The sequence below is a fragment of the Aquarana catesbeiana genome, linkage group LG02, assembly GCF_042186555.1.
Source record: "Aquarana catesbeiana isolate 2022-GZ linkage group LG02, ASM4218655v1, whole genome shotgun sequence".
Taxonomy (NCBI): Eukaryota; Metazoa; Chordata; class Amphibia; order Anura; family Ranidae; genus Aquarana; species Aquarana catesbeiana.
In genome coordinates, this window is record NC_133325.1 from 197,275,438 (window position 1) to 197,298,057 (window position 22,620).

The 22,620-nt window shown below is 43.5% G+C and overlaps 1 protein-coding gene across 2 annotated transcripts in view; it reads right to left on the reverse strand.

Annotated features, from left to right (window-relative positions):
• The window catches only part of COG3 (component of oligomeric golgi complex 3), a 140,192-nt gene that overhangs the window by 49,328 nt on the left and 68,244 nt on the right, over positions 1 to 22,620 (reverse strand). For both annotated transcript variants that reach the window (XM_073614161.1, XM_073614160.1), the window contains exons 15-16: positions 9,694 to 9,818; positions 6,098 to 6,187 (exon numbers count right to left, since the gene is read on the reverse strand). In XM_073614161.1, coding sequence (XP_073470262.1) covers positions 6,098 to 6,187; positions 9,694 to 9,818 — 215 coding nt within the window. The remainder of the gene's footprint in view (positions 1 to 6,097; positions 6,188 to 9,693; positions 9,819 to 22,620) is intronic.

A 22,620-nucleotide genomic window follows, 5' to 3' on the forward strand; every position in this document is an offset into this window, starting at 1 on the left:
TGGATCACAGGATGTGTATCTCTATGGAGGGAGGGGGGATTCCTCCAACAGCTCTCCCTGCTGATAAGACTGTTTACTGATGAGAAATTATACACACCTGACCTGTGTGTCCATTGTCATTGGACAGTTAAACCCGCCCTTTTTTCCAAGGGTGGGGGGAAGTGTTTTGAAGTGGGATCTGTATAACATGTGTTTGAATAAAGATTCATTCCTGCTTGAACCTCAAGACAGAGCCTTGGGGGAGAATTATTTGTATGGGTTCCTTGTTCGGCTAATTGAAGTGTTCGGTAGCTGCCTTTGTGTTCGGAAATGGAATGTCTTAAACGAATTTAACCCCTTTCATACTCGGGGTGTCGTTACAACTGGCAATTCTGTTTATACTGTGATCAGCTGTGATTGGACACAGTGACCCTTTACCACGTGGTCAGCTGCGATTGGCCCGTTACCACGATCTGTGGTCAGCTGTGTCCGCAGGACACACCGATCACAGCAGGTGTGTGAGGGACGTGGCTCCAGGAGGGCATCCATGGACACCCTCCCCCAACTAGCCGCGCTGTAGCCGTTTTTTGGCTATGGCGTGGTAAGGAAGTGGTTAAGCAAGCTTTTACCTTCAAGCTCTTTTCCCATTGTGGGAGGAAGGCCCCCCAGTCGGCCCCCCAGTCTTCCCCCCACCGTGACTGGTTTGTCATTGCTTGTTGTGGGCTTGCTCAAGAGGACGGAAAATTGTACCTCCTTTCCCTTTCCTCTCTGTCTTTTTGTTTTGCTGTGCTGGTCCCCAGGCCAGTTTAACCTTCAGCGAAAATGCTTTTTTCTTATCCACCATGCCATCCTGTACTTTCTCCAGCCCTGGTGTAAATAGCAAGTCCTCTGTAAGTGGGATCCTGCAAAGTTTGGCTTTGGATGCACAGTTCCCCTGCCAAGTCTTTAGCCACAAGGCTCTTCTCACGAAGTTGGATAAGGCTGATGATCTAGCCATCCATCCGTACTGATTCTGCCGATGCATCTGCAATATAAGCGATGCCCCGAAGGAGCATAGGGAAAGGGATAGAATTTACTTTTTTGGTGTTCCCTCCTCAATGTGGGCCTGTATCTGAGTCTGCCAGAACTCTACGTTTTAGGCTGCTACAGTTACTGCCATAGCTGGCTTTAGGCTTCCCACCGTGGAGTCCCAAGACATTAAGAGGGAGTCCATCCTCTTGTCCATTGCGTCAGACAGGACCCCCGTGTCCTCGAAGGCCAAGTCTGTATGCCTCAAGACTTGGGAGAAAGCTGCGTCTAGTTTTGGGGTTTTATTCCAAACTGACGCTGGATCATCCGCAAATGGAAACCTTATTAATGCTTTCGAAAAGAAAGGTTTCCTTAGTGGGTCTTGCCATTCTCGCTTTATTGCCTCTACTAAAACCTCATGGACTGGAAAACTTTTATTTTCTTCTTCTCCCAGGCCCTCGTACATTTGGTCACGTAGAAATAGGGGTTTATTCTCTGTTTGGATACCTAGTGTGGTATAAATGGCCCCCAAGAGGTTTTCCACCTCTTCACGTGACAGTTTGTACCAGGATGGCTTTCTGGAATCCCCTTCCAAAGCTTCTCCCTCTGACTCATGGGAGTCGGAGGCTGCGCTGTCCGGCTCTTCCTCAGCCTCTTCCCTGGAGACCGCTGGAGGGCCTGCACTAGTGGATGGTAATGCTACCTGCTGCATTGGAAGGAGGAGCAGTCTGAGGCTGGGGGATCTGAAACCCTGCAAAGGTTTTAAAGGATTCAAACGTATTAGAAAGTTTCTTTACTGATGCCGCTAGCTCACGGTCCTGCTCAGTGGTACATTCCTCCACTAGTTTGTTAACACATTCTCTATATTGTGTTTTTCCCCAGGAGTCCCTAAGTGTAGCTTTACAGGAGGGGCACCGCCTCTTTGAGCTATGCGGGGGTCTGGGTTTGTCTGTTTTGTTCTAAAAGAAAAAAAAACCCACAGGCATTAAAGAATTACTTTACACACCCCCCCGCAGTTAGCTGCAGGTGTGCAACCTTTCTCATGCGGGCTTGCCTCTCCAAGGGCCCGCCCCTTCCGCCGGACGTGACGTCACCCAGCTCCGTGCAGTCCCAGAGCCCGGTGTAGCTTCTCCACACTGCAGGATGCAGTCATCTGTTGCTCTTTGCTGGGGGTCTGAAACCGCAGTATGGGGCCTGCACTTGGCTCTACTGCACTCAGTAGTGAAAAAGGAGCCCCCCAACCTACACCTGCCATCAGAGATGGGGGGGCAGCGATCTTCACCAAGTAACTTCCTTGGCCATGTCCAAGGAGCCTCTGCCCCCTTTCAGGACTTTCTGCCCGGGCCTCCCTGGCTCGGTTCCAAGTGGTGTCTCCCCTCGGGAGGAAACACAAATAACTGAGAAGTTGGCTGGCGCAGTGTTTCCTACAGAGGGGAGGAGCCAAAGTCTCTTAGGTGGCTGTCCTGAAAGACGATTAGAGGAAAAAGTTTCTTTGTTTATGTTATAAAATTTTGTAAATGGGTACGTTTTCTTCTTCACTGATGGGCGCGAATGAGGCTGCACTGATAATGCTGCACTAATGAGGTGGCACTGATGGATGGCTCTGATAAGCAGCACTGATGAGGAGGCACTGCCAGGCATTACTGCTGGGCACGGATTGGCAACCCTGGTGGTCCTGGGTGGCATCCCTGGTGGCTATGCGTGGGCATCCATGGTGGGCATCCCTGGTGGTCCTAGATGGGCATCCTGGGGGGGGCTGCGCTGATGATCAGTGCAGATCCCCCCCATCAGGAGAGCAGCTGATCAGCTCTCCTCTACTCGCGTCTACCAGCACGAGTGGAGAGAAAGCCAATACACGGCTCTTCCTATTTATGTTGTGATTGGACACAGTTGATCACATGGTAAAGAGCCTATATGTCAGAGGCTCTTCGCCGAGATCAGTGATGCGATGTGTCAGACTGACACACCAACGATCACCAAACTGGGCACGCGATCGTGGCTTATCCTGCTGGACGTCATATGATGTCCAGTCAGCATAACTTAACCACTTTGCGCACGTCATTCTGTTATATGATGGACAAGAAGTGGTTCAGAGAAAAAAAAAAAAAAACATGTACATAAAGTATTCACAGCCTTTGCCATGACACTCCAAACATTGAGCTCAGGTGCATTGTTTCCACTGATCATCCATGTTTCTACAACTTGATTGAAGTGCTCCTGTGGTAAATTCAATTAATTGAACATGATTTGGAAAGGCACATACCTGTCTATATAAGGTCCCACAGTTAACAGTGCATGTCAGAGCACAAACCAAATGAATTGTCTGTAGACCTCCGAGAAAAGATTGTATCGAGGCACAGATCTGGGGAAGAGTACAGAAAAATGTCTGCAGCATTGAAGGTCCCATTGAGCACAGTGGCCTCCATCATCCATAAATTGAAGTTTGGAACCACCAGGTCTCTTCCTAGAGCAGGCCGCCCGGCCAAACTGAGCAATAATGGCAGGGGATAAGGGCCTTAGTCAGGGAGGTGACCAAGAACCCGATGACAGAGCTCCAGCATTTCTCTGTGGAGAGAGGCGAACCTTCCAGAACAACCATCTTACACCTCTCTACTGGAATTTTGGACCACTCTTTTGCCAACTGCTCCAGGTCTCTCAGATTGGAAGGGCTCCTTTTCCCAACTACTGTTTTGAGATCTCTCCACAGGTGCTCTATGGGATTTAGATCTGGGCCCATTGCTGACCAGTTCAGTACTCTCCAGCACTTTGTCCTAAACAATTTCTGGGTACTTTTTGACATGTGCTTTGGGTGATTGTCCTGCTGTAAGACCCATAACCTCTGACAGAGACCCAACTTTCTGACACTGGGTCCTACATCGCACCGCAGAATTCTTTGGTAGCCTTCAGATTTCATAATGCCATGCACATGGTCAATACAATAAAATATCATAATATCACAATACTCTGTCACAAGAGAACAGCAGATAGACAGCATAGCTTCCTTAAAAAAATAGAAACATTTCACAGAGAAACGTCAACCATTTGATGTATAACATAATAAAATGGTAAATACCATTTATGCACAATTCCTGTCTATAATGTAAAATTGAACAGAAAAAAAAAAAATTAGATCTGAATTAAAACTTTAAATGTCACTGAACCACTCCTCTGAAAACATTCATGAATCCTGCTATTTCCTGATAATCTGCTAAGCCAAATGACGTTTGTAGGTGATATTTTACTGTACGTCACAGTTGATGTCCAAATTCATTTTTGCTTAGAACAAACTTATATTAAAAACACATGTATTTGTTTTTCAGCTAAAGTATAAACTGTAAAATAATACATGCTCAGAGAAGCTGAAAATGGGAAAGTAATTGTTTATTAAATCCCTGCAATAGGGGAATGCTGTTTGAAAGTCAGGTGAGTGGGTGCCAAATGATGAATAGGCTACACAGTGATTGCATCTAATGAGTGTGAAGGAGCAGGACTTTACATTCATGCGCACTGCTTTGTCTCACAGCCCAGAGACCTCACAGCTAAAAGTAATCCCTTCTATATGACAATCTGCAGCTAACAGATTCAGACGTCTACCTCAGGCAGAACAAATTCTGAAATCGTGTTTATTCATCTAAACCCAAGCAGCGAGAGGGCAGAAGAGGAGGATGGCAGGTACTTATTCTACTATATCAATCCTCTAAGTACTTGAGACAGCCAGAACCCATGCCAAAAACAGAGCACAAAGACGCACGCACTATAGAATGGATATTATATACATGCATACAAATACAATAAAGAACACAAAATGTACACTCAAGTGAAGATAACTGAAAAAAAATCATCATCACTAAAATGATGAAAACAAACTGCTACAAAAGGCATTTTATGATTAATAAGGTTATAGCTCTGGCAAGGGATCCACCTTATTATTCCCCACCCTATCCATATCCCTCTAGCTAATCTTCTAATAGATGAAACAAAATAAACTAAATGGCCCAAATACTTAACTAAATCTGCCATCATGTGAAGCACCAGGTCTTTGGGAGTCCACTTAACTGTCTCATGACATGTACACTACCCAGTGGGTCCATTATTGGAGTCCCCACAGGGTCCGTTATTGGGGTTCCCACACGGTCCAAGCAGCGGCATAAGTGACATCATAAGACTTGGGAACAAGGCCCACCAGCAGTGGCGGTAGATCTTCAATCTTCACTCCCAAAAGAGGCAGCGCAGAGGTTCACATGATGGCGGACTTCATTAAGCAAAAGAGGCTGTGAATTTTTTTTTTTTACCCCCCCCCCCCCCCTTTTTCTTTTTTTTTTTTTTTTTAAACAAAAGCTTATGCACGGGTGGGGCAAAATTTGCCCCGAGATGGGCTCTAACTGGTACCCATTTATTATATGATGTATATGTATGAATATTTGATTGGCTCACTGCATGGTATCTCAGTCCACACAGTTTCAGACATCCCCTGCAATACAAAATTTCAATAAGTAGTTAAAATGACAGATCTTCCTGCTTGGAAATCAGCATGGTAAACAAAATACACATTCACACCAGAGAAAAGTATACACCTGCAAAAAAAAAAAAGGATTTCTAAAATCCATGTAGGGATTTTTTTTTTTAATGCAAAACCAGCATTGTACTTTTAGTTCTTAAACACATACTGTACTGAGAATACAACCTTTTGCCCAAGAAATCTGATTTTCCTCTAAGGGTTTCTGTATGCTATAAGCAAGTTGTGTCCAACTTAAAAGAGCCACTTTAAATCATGTGAAGGGCCCAAAGGCAACATTACATCCAAATCAACACCTCTGCTATACTCTGTCCAGACAGCAGGAAGCTAACAAATATTTTCTACATTTTTGTCTAAAAAGAAGGGCAAATTGTAGAAATTGAAATGTGTGCTTAAGTGGCTGGGCTTTGACTGTGAAAAGTAATTCAGAATTAAATTATGCTTTTCAGTGAGAGTCATTAGTCGCTAGTGGAATAAAATGATACGAGGCAAACAGAGAATACAATTATTCAGCAACCAAAGGGAAAATCAGGACACGCAACATTTTGTTACAATGTAATCAATAAAAGCACAAATTAAAGCTATACTTCTGACCTTGTTTTTTGTAATGGCATCAGAAGCACCCAACAAAGACTGAATGCACGCTGAGAGAGCCTCCTGAGACAGACCTTGGAAGACTGCCCTCTAGAAAAGAAAAATACTTTAGTATACATAATATACAAGCAATTATTTTATAACATCATATAATGCAATGTACACATTCAGACTAAAAATTATAATTTTGGTGTTTTACAATACTAATCGGGAAAAAAAGGGCTCTGATGTACAGCAATCTTGTGTATGTATATGTATATACAGTGGGGACGGAAAGTATTCAGACCCCCTTGAATTTTTCACTCTGTTATATTGCAGCCATTAGCTAAAATCATTTAAGTTAATTTGTTTTCCTCATTAATGTACACACAGCACCACATATTCACAGAAAAACACAGAATTGTTGACATTTTTTGCAGATTTATTAAAAAAGAAAAACTGAAATATCACATGGTCCTAAGTATTCAGACCCTTTGCTGTGACACTCATATATTTAACTTAGGTGCTGTCCATTTCTTCTGATCATCCTTGAGATGGTTCTATACCTTCACTTGAGTCCAGCTGTGTTTGATTATACTGATTGGACTTGATTAGGAAAGCCACACACCTGTCTATATAAGATCTTACAGCTCACAGTGCATGTTAGAGCAAATGCGAATCATGAGGTCAAAGGAACTGTCTGAAGAGCTCAGAGACAGAATTGTGGCAAGGCACAGATCTGGCCAAGGTTACAAAAAAATTTCTGCAGCACTTAAAGTTCCTAAGAGCACAGTGGCCTCCATAATTCTTAAATACAATATGTTTGGGACAACCAGAACCCTTCCTAGAGCTGGCCGTCCGGCCAAACTAAGCTATCGGAGGAGAAGAGCCTTGGTGAGAGAGGTAAAGAAGAACCCAAAGATCACTGTGGCTGAGCTCCAGAGATGCAGTCGGGAGATGGGAGAAAGTTGTAGAAAGTCAACCATCACTGCAGCCCTCCACCAGTCGGGGCTTTATGGCAGAGTGGCTTGATGGAAGCCTCTCCTCAGTGCAAGCCACATGAAAGCCTGCATGGAGTTTGCTAAAAAAACACCTGAAGGACTCCAAGATGGTGAGAAATAAGATTCTTTGGTCTGATGAGACCAAGATAGAACTTTTTGGCCTTAATTCTAAGTGGTATGTGTGGAGAAAACCAGGCACTGCTCATCACCTGTCCAATACAGTCCCAACAGTGAAGCATGGTGGTGGCAGCATCATGCTGTGGGGGTGTTTTTCAGCTGCAGGGACAGGATGGTTGCAGCCAAGTACAGGGATATCCTGGACGAAAACCTTCTCCAGAGTGCTCAGGACCTCAGACTGGGCTGAAGGTTTACCTTCCAACAAGACAATGACCCTAAGCACACAGCAAAAATAATGAAGGAGTGGCTTCACAACAACTCCGTGACTGTTTTTGAATGGCCTAGCCAGAGCCCTGACTTAAAGCGGGATTCCGGCCAGCTAAATTTTTTTTTTTTTAAGTCAGCAGCTACAAACACTGTAGCAGCGGACTTTAAATAAGTAGACTTACCTGTCCTGGGTGTCCGTGATGTCGGCCGCCCGAGGCTGACCCGTCCCTCGGCTCTCGGGTCCCGGCACCGCCATCCTAAGTAAGGGAAACAGGCAGTGGAGCCTTGCAGCTTCACTGCCAGTTTCCTACTGCGCACCCGCGAGCGGCGCGGAACTCTGTGAATGGCCCCGTGGTGTTCTGGGAACACACACAGTTCCCAGAAGACAACGGGGCCGCTCACTGAGGAGCAGAACACGCCACAGAATAGGAAGAGGCAGATTAGGAAGACTGCCTAGCAACAAGGATTTCAGGTGAGTAAATTTTTTTTTTCACTTTTTTTTTTTAATTTTTGGTGCACTTTTTTTTTTTTTGGGTGGCCCTCCACTTTAAACCCAATTGAGCATCTCTGGAGAGATCTAAAAATGGCTGTCCACCAATGTTTACCATCCAACCTGACAGAACTGGAGAGGATCTGCAAGGAGGAATGGCAGAGGATCCCCAAATCCAGGTGTGAAAAACTTGTTGCATCTTTCCCCAAAAGACTCATGGCTGTATTAGATCAAAAGGGTGCTTCTACTAAATACTGAGCAAAGGGTCTGAATACTTAGGACCATGTGATATTTCAGTTTTCTTTTTTAATAAATCTGCAAAAAATGTCAACAATTCTGTGTTTTTCTGTCAATATGGGGTGCTGCGTGTACATTAATGAAGAAAAAAATGAACTTAAATGATTTTAGAAATTGGCTGCAATATTTTGCGTGTGTGTGTGTGTTTGTATATATACACACACATACCCCTTGTGTCAGTATTTTGTTGAACCACATTTTGCTTTAATTACAGCCTTTAGTCTGTAGGGATATGTATCTACTAACTTTGCACAACTAGACTTTGCAAGATTTGGCCACACTTCTTTGCAGAACTGCTCAAGTTCAGTTAAATTTGATGGTGACCATTTGTGGACTGCAGTCTAAGTCATTCCACAGATTTTCAATGGGGTTTAAGTCTGGGCTCTGCAGCAGGGACTGGAGCACGTCTCAGGATAGAAGAAGAATGGGGAAAAATACCTTCAAATTCTTGAGGGAAATCTGCTGCCCTCTGCCAGAAAGTTGTCAATAGGCGATTTTACCTTTAAACAGTACAAGGACTCAAAGTACACAGCAAAAATTACCACACAGTGGTTGAAGGAAAAAAAGGATGAATGTCCTTGCATGGCCTAGTCAGAGCCCAGACTTAAACCCTATTGAAACTCTGTGGAATGACTTGAAGACTGCAGTCCACAAATGGTCACCATCAAACTAACCTGAACTTCAGCAGTTCTGCAAAGAAGCGTGGCCAAATCTTGCAAAGTCCAGATGTGCAAAGTTAGTAGAGACATATCCCAACAGACTAAAAGGCTGTAAGTAAAGCAAAAGGCGGTTCAACAAAATATGGACACAAGAGGGTGATCCTTTTTCCAACTCAGCGAGTCTGTTTTTTTTTTTTTTTTTTCTGACTTGTTAGTGTTATAAGTTGTTATAAGTGTTATGAATAAGTGTTATGAGTAACTGCAAAGCAACAAAATGTGATTTTAAAAGGAGGGCGATTCTTTTCTATACCCACTGTGTGTGTATGTATTAAAAAAAAAAAAAAGTATTTATATATATATATATATATATATATATATATATATATATATATATATATATATATATATATATATATAATATAAATAACATGCATACATACATACACATATACACACACACACACACACACATATACACACACACTAGAAACTGCTGTAGGAATACAACATGTAACATACATAGACCTGTACTGTGATTTACATGATCCAAAATTCCCTGTTCTTAGTACAGAGTTTGCTATAAGCATGTGAGGGTGTTAGAGTATTAACATGGCAAAAAATGAATCTAAATATAATTAAAAAAAAGCAGCTATTCATCTCAAAATCCATTTTTTTTTTAAGCCCTCATCTTTACCTAATCTTATCCAGTGTTCTACTTACAGTATGATTTCAAAGCAAACCTAAATGGTGACAAAAGGTTTAACTTATAATTTATATTCAACTTACATCAATACATCGATACAACTTGGACAGGCACACCAGCGTCCTCCTTACGGTAGGGTACCACATACCATGCAGGTCAGCAGGTGAGATTGTACTCTGTGCTCGTGAACCCAAGGACTCTGACATGCCTAAAATGAAGATTTCATATTTACTGGTAGGTGCATTATTCCAGAACACAAACAAACAATCTTAGGCTACGTTTCCACTATTGCGACCCCAAAGTCGCGCGATGCATAGTGCGACTGAGTCCAGCTTTGATCCAATTTTACACTCTCTGGATCAAAGTAGTGCAGGAACCTTTTCAATGTCCGTGATTTTCAAAGTCACATGGATGGGAACGGGTGCAATTGAAATCAATGAGCTGTGACTTGTGCAACTTTGGACACAGGGCCGTGTCCGAGGGCTTTATTTTTCACACTGCTTTTCTACCTATATAAGTCAATAGGCATGCAAAAACAGCAATTGTCATTGACATGAACTCTTAAACATGAGATTGTCCTGCTTATATTACAGCAAAGAAGCTATTAAGTTCCCATGTACTCAAAAATTACTCACTATCAATACCATAAGTTAGAAAGCCTAAAGCGGTATTTAAACCCAAAACCAAAAATGTATTATATTGCAGCTTAGCAATCAGATGTAGTGGCTGCATCAGTATCCTTTTCTGTGTGCCCCCCCCCCCCCCCATCTGGCCAGTAAAGCACCTCCTGTACACTCTGGATGAGGGAGCACAGGGTACACCTTTAGATAGCAGCATTGTCAGTCTGGGATTTGGGGGGGGGGGATTTTGATGTACTAGCAGATTTAAATACACTAACAAATTGAAGCAAAACTCCAACTAATACTGCAGTTACAGCAACAGTTTTTTTTCCTTTTTTTTTGGGGGGGGGGGGATTTCGATGTACTAACAGATTTAAATACACTAACAAATTGAAGCAAAACTCCAACTAATACTGCAGTCACACAGGCAGTTACAGCAACTGTTTTTTTTTCTTTTGGGATAAAGGTTTTACATAATTAAATAAAAGCTGATTGTTGTAAACCCCCCTGCCAGTGGTAAATAGTTTGTCTCAACACTCTAAACTGCTACATTTGCAGGAGAGCTTTTCGGTTGAAAAACAACAAACTTACTGGCTGGTTCACCAGATGAAAATACAGGGAATAGAGACTAACAAAAGAAAACAAATGCAACAAATTCAGCCTTCACATCTAAGAACTGGTAAGCTGCAATATAACAAATGTATGCTTTGGGGTTTAAAACGGCTTTAACGTTAAATAAAAAAGTAGTGCTGCAGCACTTAAGTGCATATGCACTTACTGTTTTCTTTCCATCAGTGAAGTCCACCTAATACAGCTTTCTGTGAGGATGGGACAACAATGCTGCTCAGGTCCTGAATTCAGAGCACAGTTTCCACTCCTGTGTAGGCTCTGATTACAGTGGGATGAAAAAATGTTGGAGAAACAGGGAGATAGCCCGGGAGCTGCATACCTCATCCGGCACGAGTGGTTAGCAGGTAAAAGCAGCCTCAGCTCGATTTATCCAGACCACAACTCCAACATGTTTCTCCTTGCCCCCGATTAAACCCCTTCATGATAAAGCCTGGGGGCAGGGCGAAACATGTTGAAGTCGTAGTCTGGGTGAATCCTAACCTCTTAGGCCAGGTGAGGTACGCAGCAGCCAGGCTCTCTCTATTTCTACAGTATCATCAGGCCATGACAGCCTGAGCGAGGACCCTTAAGCATTTATTGTGGGTCACTATCAGAATTGTTACTATTAAATTTATAAGCCTGTAGCGTGTCAATTAGCACCTAGCCACCCCAAGTCCCAGACACTACTTTCTGGATTGACAGGACTGCTGTTGTGGAAACCCTCCCCCTGTGAGCTGCAGTGTCTAGGAGAGGAGCGTGCAAGACACAGATTAAGGAGGATTTGCCTCCCTCTGTGAGGGTAAACAAGGTTTTTATTGAACTACTTTAAGACTGTAATGTTACAATACCTTCCAGTGCAGGTCATTTTTCAGCTATCAGCTGTCTGCTAAATCATCTTCCGGTTAGCAGGTGTGTGAAAGTAAGCCCCCAGTTATTTTTTAGGCAGACCCGATTGGACCATCCATAGTGTGGTGGATGTCAAAGGACACGTGTCCGTTGACACCCATGGACATTTGACCCTATCCGGCAAAAACAGACGGTGGGGGGACAAGTTCCCTATCCATCTGGCGGATTGCTTTGCATAAGTGGAGCAGACAGGAACAAGCCATCTGCGGACAAGGATCAGTGGACAGATTCCCCGCTGAGCAGGCGAAGTCCACCCCATGTGAGAGGTATATACTGTATTTGAAAATGTATCTAATTTCTTGGGGCCCTAAAGGCCAGAACAGTAAAAATACCCTTACAAAACGACTCCTTTTTAAAAAGCAGACAGTCCATGTATTTAGTAAGAGTTTTTTGAGCTTGCAATTTTTTGAAAAAAGAAGAAATTAAATAAAATTTAGTTTTTTCCCCACAAAGTTGTCATTTTAACAAGTTATTACTCAAGCACAGCATTGGCATACTATATTTAGAATTACACCTCAACACACATTCTGCTATTCCTCCCAAGTATGGCGCTACCACATGTGTGAGACACTTTCACAGCCTAGCAACAGAAAGGAGGCCCAAAATCTGAAGGATAATGTTTTGGCTTTCAATGAGCATAAATTACTTGTCTAATTTCCTAACTACCTATCGTATTTCTTTAGTCCCTGAAGTGCCAAAATAGAAAAAAACACCTACAAAACTACCACATTTTTGAAAGCATATAGCACTCAATTTGGTGCGTCACCTCTCCAGGTTAAAGTGAGTGATCTGGAATCATTGCTTAGAGAGGACTCTTTAGCTAAGGCCCTGTCTATTATTTACAAGCAATTGTTTGGGGAGGGTGGCAGGCTGCTTGCGCACTGTAGAGCTGCCTGGGAGGCAGTGTTCCACTAGATGGATGGGGATGACTGGGATGATTTGGGAGATCAACTTCTCCAGATTAGTGTTGACCAGGGACTATCTTATCCAATATAAATTTTTACACTGTATAGTGGGGCAAAAAAGTATTTAGTCAGCCACCAATTGTGCAAGTTCTCCCACTTAAAAAGATGAGAGGCCTGTAATTGTCATCATAGGTATACCTCAACTATGAGAGACAAAATGTGGAAACAAATCCAGACAATCACATTATCTGATTTTTGAAAGAATTTATTTGCAAATTATGGTGGAAAATAAGTATTTGGTCAATATCAAAAGTTCATCTCAATACTTTGTTATATATCCTTTGTTGGCAATGACAGAGGTCAAACGTTTTCTGTAAGTCTTCACAAGGTTGTCACACACTGTTGCTGGTATGTTGGCCCATTCCTCCATGCAGATCTCCTCTAGAGCAGTGATGTTTTGGGGCTGACGCTGGGCAACACGGACTTTCAACTCCCTCCAAAGGTTTTCTATGGGGTTGAGATCTGGAGACTGGCTAGGCCACTCCAGGACCTTGAAATGCTTCTTACGAAGCCACTCCTTCGTTGCCGGTGTGTTTGGGATCATTGTCATGCTGAAAGACCCAGCCACGTTTCATCTTCAATGCCCTTGCTGATGGGAGGAGGTTTGCACTCAAAATCTCACGATACATGGCCCCATCCATTCTTTCATGTACACGGATCAGTCGTCCTGTTCCCTTTGCAGAGAAACAGCCCCAAAGCATGATGTTGCCACCCCCATGCTTCACAGTAGGTATGGTGTTCTTTGGTTGCAATTCAGCATTCTCTCTCCTCCAAACACGACGAGTTGTGTTTCTACCAAACAGTTCTACTTTGGATTCATCTTACCATATGACATTCTCCCAATCCTCTTCTGGATCATCCAAATGCTCTCTAGCAAACCTCAGACAGGCCCAGACATATACTGGCTTAAGCAGGGGGACACGTCTGGCACTGCAGGATCTGAGTCCCTGGCGGCGTAGTGTGTTACTGATGGTAGCCTTTGTTAAGTTGGTCCCAGCTCTCTGCAGGTCATTCACTTGGTCCCCCGTGTGGCTCTTGGATTTTTGCTCACCGTTCTTGTGATCATTTTGACCCCACGGGGTGAGATCTTTTGTGGAGCCCCAGATCGAGGGAGATTATCAGTGGTCTTGTATGTCTTCCATTTTCTAATTATTGCTCCCACAGTTGATTTCTTCACACCAAGCTGCTTGCCTAATGCAGATTCAGTCTTCCCAGCCTGGTGCTGGTCTACAATTTTGTTTCTGGTGTCCTTCGACAGCTTTTTGGTCTTCACCATAGTGGAGTTTGGAGTATGACTGTTTGAGGTTGTGGACAGGAGTCTTTTATACTGATAACAAGTTCAAAAAGGTGCCAATAATACAGGTAATGAGTGGAGGACAGAGGAGCCTCTTAAAGAAGAGGATACAGGTCTGTGAGAGCCATAAATCTTGCTTGTTTGTAGGTGACCAAATACTTATTTTCCACCATAATTTGCAAATAAATTCTTTCAAAAATCAGACAATGTGATTGTCTGGATTTGTTTCCACATTTTTGCCTCTCATAGTTGAGGTATACCTATGATGACAATTACAGGCCTCTCTCATCTTTTTAAGTGGGAGAACTTGCACAATTGGTGGCTGACTAAATACTTTTTTGCCCCACTGTATATACCTGACTCCGGCCAGATTTTTCCTACCCAGTCGCCCAGTTGCTGGTGGTGCATGCCAAACAGTGCAGACTTCCTCCACATCTTTTGGGAGTGTGCAGCTATTAAAATTTTTTGGTGTGGAGTTACTGATTGTATAGGGGAGATTACTACACTATGTGTACGGCCAGAAGTGGAGACCTGCCTTCTAGGTTTAGTTGACTCCCTAGCCCCCAAAAATGTGACCCGTACACAATTGACTTTGTTTTTCTATGCCAAGAAATTAATAGTACTTTCCTGGAAAGAGCCTGCTCCTCCGACCAGCATGGAAGGCACTCATTAATAAATCCATCCCTCTAAATAAAGCCACATATACAAGTAGAGGTATATCGCATAAGTTTGATAAAGTGTGGGGTGGATGAACAGTGCATCTACGGTATCTGACTAAATTCATATTTTCTATTACCGATGGGGTTTAATTTTATGTTCGGTATGCAGATGGGTGGTTATTGATTATAATCAAATATTATTGCTACAGGGGTCAAGATGTGGACCTGAGTAGAGCTGTGAAGGCCCGGGAAAAAAAACTGAAAAATTCGGAAAAAAAAACTTTTTACGTTTTTTTCCTGAAGGCTTTTTTGTTTTTTTCCAAAAAAATTGAAAAAAGAAAAAAAAATGTGGAATATTTTATTTTAACACGATGAATAAAATATTTTAAGACAGGGTGTTCAAATATTTTCCAAATCATTTCTAAAAAAAAAAAAAAAAAAAAATGTATGATATCAGATTATTCTAATTTCTGTGCACTGAGTGAGGACAAGCAAGTCCTAGGTAACAAACTGAACCCTCCAATGCAAGAACAGTATGCATTTCTTCCTTTAGGAGGTGCTGTGCTGCTATTGTAACAAGAAAAAGGTTTCAGTTTTGCTTTTGCATGTTAGTGGGTGTGTTTGGTTTGTTCTGTCCTCTTCACTAGGCCTCAACAGCATTGGAAGAAAATACAGAGCAACAAAAAGGACATGAAAGTATATACTAAATTAAAAAAGGTAAGAGTTTACATTTATCTGATTCTGAATCCAGAAAACTGAATCATTTAGCTACATTAGTTTATCTTTAAAAACTTTTGTGTAAATAATAATTTAATTGCCAGTAATCTGGTTCTTCCCACACACAACTATAGATTAGTGTCTTCTTGCAAAGTAGTCATTTTTTTCTTGTTTTTATTTCCTACTCCCCTCAGAAAAATGGTGAGACCAACATCTAGCATGTGAAAGAATCTGGTCTATGTTTGGAAACACTCACGCTAAGTCAAGAAATAAACTGACATGTGAAAGGGTAGAGAAGCTTGTTTCGATCTGGTCAACCCTTAAGTTTTTAGAAGTTCCTAATTGTGATGACGGACAAAAAAAAAAAAAAAAGGGAGTAGCTGCAGAAGCAGAGATGGATACTGACAATTTCAGCTCAGAAAGTGATTCTGATTAAATGTCCATTGAAACTTAGTTCCACTCTTTTCTTAACACTTCCACCATCTTTAATTATTTTTAAGAGAACGGGGTTTTTATTTTTATTTAATACTGTGGAGAGGAAATATGAAAAAAAAATTGTTTTGTGGAGGCTTTTTGGATGTTCCACAAACTAGTAAGTAGTTCAGGAGATTGTTGCTCCCTTTGTTACAAATAAATATTATAAAAAGTAAATTCTGTTTGTGATAATTGTTTGGCGATACTATATTTTTAATATGCTAGTTGTGATAATTTTATCCCAAGTCAAATTGTCCATAGTCATATTTTATGTTCCTAAATTAACAGAATGACTTTCAATCTTAAAAAGACAAAAAAGTGCAAATGTGGCATTTTTTTCCAAAAAAAGGGGGATAAGTTGTCGGGCTGCCAACAGAAAGAAATGTGAAAGACATACTTTCTGGGAAGCCATCAATCTCGGCAACATGGAAAGAAGGGCGATCTCAGGGGTTAGCTGTAAGGATTCCTCATATATAGCATTATATACCTGAAATACCGTTTCCAGAAGGGTCGTATCCATTCACAGTCCCACCAGACATGAAGATAGCTGCTTTTGGCTGCATTGCATCGCCAGAAGGAGGACGAGGTAGATGGCAAAATTGTGTGTAGTGTAGCGGGGTCCCTGTACCATCTGGAAAGGAACTTGAAGTTCTTCTCTTGTGAGTAATAGGGGATAGAGGATTTGTGTGCGAAGTGGAACGCAGTCTGCCAATCCATTCTGGAGAGGTTTTTTCCCCAGGTCTGCCGACCACAGCCTAGTGTACGTGGGTAGGTCGTCCTGGGTGAGGGCTTGGATTAAGCTATAAATGTGGGAGAGTAGCTTAAATGTTCGAATTCCGAAAGTGGACAATGTATTTGAGATGAGAGGAATAGGCATTTTGCAAAGCAGGTTAGGTGTAGGGATGTGAGCCAATCACGCGTCTCTAAGGGACGATCGGGGTCCCGACTCCTGGGAGGATGAAAGTGTGGGCCTGAGGCCAGGAGGAGCGGTGGAATGAGCCCAGTGTATGGGCCCCGATGCCCTGGGGAAAGAACCTTGCAAAGCCCCCTCTGATACCAAAGTATAAGGACAGCTGTAATTAGAGGTGAGGCACAGGATAGATAAGAAAAGCTACCTTTGTAACCAAATAGGAGAGTGCGTAGGTCAACTGGAGCCAGGTCCTGCTCGACCATTATCGAGGCCTCTTGAAAAGGAGGTGGGAACCACTCTAGGGTATGCCCCATGACAGTAGCTTTGTAGTAAAGCTCATAATCAGGGAGTCCCGTGCCTCCCTGTAGCTTTGGGCGTGTGAACAGTTTGTGCTTGACTCTAGATAGTCCCCTATTCCAGATAAAGCGAATGGAGAGGGAACACAGGGCAGAAAAGAAGGATTTAGGGATTAATACGGGCACGGTTTGGAAAAGATATAATAATTTGGGTAAAGTGTTTCCTGTTCTTATAAGCCAAGCATGCCTAGCTTACTGGTATGTGGCTGCCACCAAGGAATGCCATGTTTCATTGGCCAGCAGGTACAGGAGGCTGAATAAAGTGTGAACAAGGGAGTTCCTGTTGTTACAGGAGTGCAGGTGTCCACAAGAGATAGCTGGGACTGATGCCTCATCAAAGCATAGTCAGTGGGACATGCATATGGGTCAGATCAGGCGGCAGGCAGAGACAAGATGAGCAAACAGGCAAAGGATGGGTCCAGGCAGCAGGCAGAAACACGTTCAATAAACAGGCCAGGGTCAGTACAGACGAAAGGCAGAGGCAACACTGGTTTGATGTGGTGGTGATCAGGAACACTGTTGCTGGCTGCACTAATCTAGTGACCCTGGAACTGGTGTTGCAGAGATCAGAAAACAGTTGCTGGCTGCACTGGTCTGGTGTGGCAGCAATTAGAAATACTGTTTCTAGCTACACTAGTCTGGTGACACTGACTGACTGCACTATTAGAGCTTGTTCACATGGCAGGTCAGGGGTTAATAAAATCTTACTGTTGATCAGTGATACGCCTTCAATCAATAGACAGAGCAGTACAATGGCCATCCTAGAAGTAACTCACAAGCAGCAGATGCGGGAGGCCATACCCCCGCATTATTTATGCACATTGGGGGGATAAGAAGTGGTTAATTTGAGAGGTTTGTGCATCCCATAGTAACTGGATTTGACACTGATGATGTTCATACAGGAGCCTTTAGTTGTACATGAATAGTACAATGAATACATTTTAAATTGCAGTGGAATTTGCACGTGGCACCTTATTAGGCTGTAGTAGTCTTCATTTGTGATACCAAGGAACAAGAAAAAAAAAAAAAAACTCCAAACCATATACAAATTAAATTTATCATTCCCTGGTTATAAAACACATGCACATCTGTATACTCTTCTCTACAAAGTAAGTCATACAATCCTTGTGTAGTGAAAAGCTTGATTATATTTTGATAACCACAAACAGCAATTTGCACTTGAGATATTCTCAAAAAACATTCTCAAATGCCGTCACCCTGGAAACAGCACATCAAAATTCATTTCATCATAAGTATTTTTAGGAGATAATGATAAATGGCCTTTACGAAACATTTTCATCTTACTCTGAAGCAGACAGAAATGGCTTAATTCTTGTTTTTCAACCCTTATGAAGTGTCATTTAAGGTTTCACATAAGCAAAGAACTTCTCCAAGAATATGGAACAAAAAAATAATGTGACCAATTACAACCAAGCTGACATTTTATCCAGCCTTCTTTATACAGATGTCATTATATTCCCATTCAGAAGCATGACCAAGAAATCTATTAACAATATCACAGTAAAAGGAAAATAGGATTTTTTAAAACGGCTTACCTGTAAAATCCTTTTCTTTCGAAGGACATCACGGGACACAGAGCCACAGTAATTACTGATGGGTTATATAGGTATCACTGGTGATTGGACACTGGCACACCCTATCAGGAAGTTCAACCCCCTATATAATCCCGCCCCCTCACGGGACACAGAGCCTCAGTAATTACTGATGGGATGTCCCAGAGCAATGCTACCTGAGGAGGGGGGAACCACGACCAAGTAGGGTGCAATCAGACCTGAGGACCCTGTACCGCTGCCTGCAGCACACTACGCCCAAAGGCGATATCCTCCTGCCTTCTCACATCCACCTGATAGAATCTGGTGAATGTATGAACTGAAGACCAGGTTGCGGCCTTGCAGATTTGAGCCATAGAGGCCTGGTGATGCACTGCCCAAGAAGCACCAATAGCCCTTGTGGAATGTGCCCTGATCTGAAACGGAGGAATCTTCCGTTTCAAACCGTAAGCTTGAATGATCAACTGTCGAATCCATTTAGAAATGGTAGCTTTTGACGCTGCCTGTCCTCTATTGGGACCCTCTGGCAGCACAAACAAAACATCCGTCTTGCGGATCTGAGCAGTTGCCCCTAGATAGGCCTTAACTGCTCTTACTACATCCAACGAATGTAGAGATCTCTCTTCCGGAGAACAGGGATCTGGAAAAAAGGAAGGTAGAACAATGTCTTGGTTTAAATGAAAATCAGAAACCACCTTCGGTAAAAAACTAGGATGAGGGTGTAGTACCACTCTATCCTTGTGTATAATCAAACAAGGCTCCTTACAGGAAAGAGCTGCTAATTCTGATACTCTTCTAGCAGAAGAGATGGCCACCAGAAAAATTTATTTCCTTGTCAACAAGACCAAAGGAATCTGACTTATTGGTTCAAAAGGCTGTTTCTGTAACACAGCCAGGACCAAGTTCAAGTCCCAGGGGTTTAGGGGCGCTTTAACCGGAGGATTAAGACGCATCACCCCCTGCATAAAGTTTCGGACCAAAGAATGCGAAGCAAGTGGCCGCTGAAATAATACTGATAAAGCAGAGACCTGGCCCTTGATGGTACTCAAGGCCAGCTTCATCTCTAATCCTAATTGTAGAAAATCAAGAATTCTACCTATGACATATTTCCTGGGATGCCAACCTCTGGATTCACACCAGGTTATATAAGCTTTCCAGACTCTATGATAAATCATCCTGGAAGCTGGCTTCCTTGCATTAATCAAGGTAGATATGACAGGACCTGACAGCCCACGACTCTTCAGAACGTGGGTCTCAATAGCCAAACCGTCAAATTTAGCGTTTGTAAGGCAGGATGGAACACTGGACCCTGAGATAACAGGTCTGGGCGTACCGGTAGGGTCCACGGGGAACCTACTGTCATCCTTACTATTTCTGCATACCAAGTCCTTCTGGGCCAAGCGGGGGCCACCAGAAGTACCGACTTCCTTTCCTGCCTGATCCTGCGAAGGAGTCGTGGTAGTAGCAGAATAGGCGGGAATGCGTAAATCAGTGAGAACCGATGCCACGGAATCACCAACGCATCCGTCCCGCATGCAAGAGGATCTTTTGTCCTTGCCACAAATCTGTCTATCTTTTTGTTGAATCGGGATGCAAAGAGATCTACATCTGGAACCCCCCATCTTTGGCATATGGCCCAAAAGACATTGGGATGCAGAGACCATTCCCCTGGAAGTAACTGCAGGCGACTTAGATAGTCCGCCTGCCAATTCTCTATTCCCGGGATAAAAACTGCCGATATGCATGGCACATGCATCTCTGCCCAGACTAAGATCTGATTCACCTCTTTTTGAGCAGCTCGGCTCCAGGTGCCTCCCTGATGATTGACATAAGCCACTGCTGTGGCATTGTCGGACTGGATCCTGACCGGACAACCCTGTAGCCTGATAGTCCAGGCCTAGAGCTAGATGTATTGCCCGGATCTCCAGAATGTTGATGGGTAAGGTCCTCTCTGTCTTGGACCATACCCCTTGGACCACAGCCTGTTCCAGAACTGCTCCCCAACCTGACAGACTGGCATCTGTTGTTACCACCGTCCAGGTAACCGGTAGAAAGGATTTCCCCTTCTGCAGGTTTTCGGGTATGAGCCACCAATTGAGGCTCTGACGCACCGCATGCGACAGGTGCATCGGAAAGTCTAATGCCTGAACTTTCTTGTTCCAGGTCGACAGAATACTGTGTTACAGCATTCTTGAGTGAAACTGAGCATAGGGAACTGCTTCGAATGAAGACACCATCTTCCCTAGTAGCCTCATAAAAAGGCGGAATGAGGGACCCTTCTTGGTCCTTACTGTCAGAATCAGCTCTCTCAAAGCAGTGATCTTTGCCTGGGGTAGAAATATTTTCTCCTGGCTTGTATCTATAATCAGACCTAAATACTCCAGTCTTCTTACTGGTTTTAGGAAAGACTTTTCTAAGTTGAGGATCCAACCCAGGTGTTCTAGATACCTGACTGTGGTCCTCAAGTTTCCATTCAAAGAGGCTACCGACCGGTCTATCAAGAGCAGGTCGTCTAGGTATGCTATGACAGCTATACCCTGAGCCCTTAATCTGGCCAGAGGAGTAGCCAAGATCTTTGGGAACACTCGAGGTGCAGTGGCTATCCCGAAAGGCAGAGCCACAAACTGGAAATGGCGCCCTCCTACCTCGAAGCGCAGAAACTTCTGATGAGCAGGAAAAATGGGCACATGCAGATATGCATCTCTGATGTCTATTGATGCCAGAAATTCTCCTCCCTGCAGGGTGGGAACTACTGTTCGAATTGATTCCATGCGGAAGGATTGAATCCTTAGGAATCGGTTCAGATCCCTTAAGTCCAGAATGGGTCTGACATCCCCATTTGGCTTTTGGACCGTAAAAAGGTTGGAATAGAAGACCAATCCCTGGTCCTTTGCGGGAACTATCATAATGACCTCCTGCGACAAAAGTCGCTCTAACGCTAGAAGGAGCGACTGCTTTTTCTCGGGGTCTCCGGGAACACTTGATCTGAGGAACCGAGGAGAGGGGAATTCCTGAAACTCAAGCTTGTACCCCAAGGTTACCGTGGAGATTACCCATCTGTCCTGGAAGTCCTCCTGCCAAAGCTCTGAGAACTGTCGCAGTCTTCCCCCCACTCGAGTGAGCGGGGGCGCCCCCTCATGCAGAGGTCTGAGTGTTTTGCCTAGTAGGCTTCTTTCCCCAGGACTTCTTTTGTCCCTGGGGTTGACTCTTGTCTCTGGACCCCGATGGAGGCGGCCGTCGAGACTGCCTGGAGGCTGAAGCCCCCGGCGCTGGGGAAAGAGTCCGTTTGAAAGAGGGACGCTTACTCTTCTTCTTGACAGGTAAAAGTGCTTTTCCCACAAGAGATTCTCTTGATATAGTTATCCAAGTCCTCTCCAAACAACCTTGCACCACGAAATGGAAACCCAGCCAGTAGCTTCTTACATGGTGCTTCGGCTGACCAATTTTTCAACCATAGGATTCTACGTATATGCTCCAACCCCAGTGAAAGACGGGAGGTTTGCACGATAGAATCTCTAATGGCGTCAACCACAAAGCATAAGACCGCTGGAAGGTTAGCAAACCCCTGGGTCTGCTGTTCAGGTAATACTTTGATGACCTGCTTAACATGGTCTCTTAAGTATTGACAGACTCCAATCGCTGCTACTGCAGGTTGGGCCACTGATCCTGCTAAGGAGAAAACATCCTTCAATAGGGATTCCATCCTTTTATCTACAGGATCCCTGAGCATCGTCTACAGGACAAGTCAGGCTATTATTTACGGAGGAAATGGCGGCATCAATAGCCGGTATTCCCCACATTTTAATAAACTTTTCTTCCATCGGATAAAGTGTTGAAAACTTTCTCGGCGGAAAAAAACGTCTGTCTGGGTGATCCCACTCAGAATAAATGAGCTTTTCAAGTAAAGTATGAACAGGAAAAGCATGTGC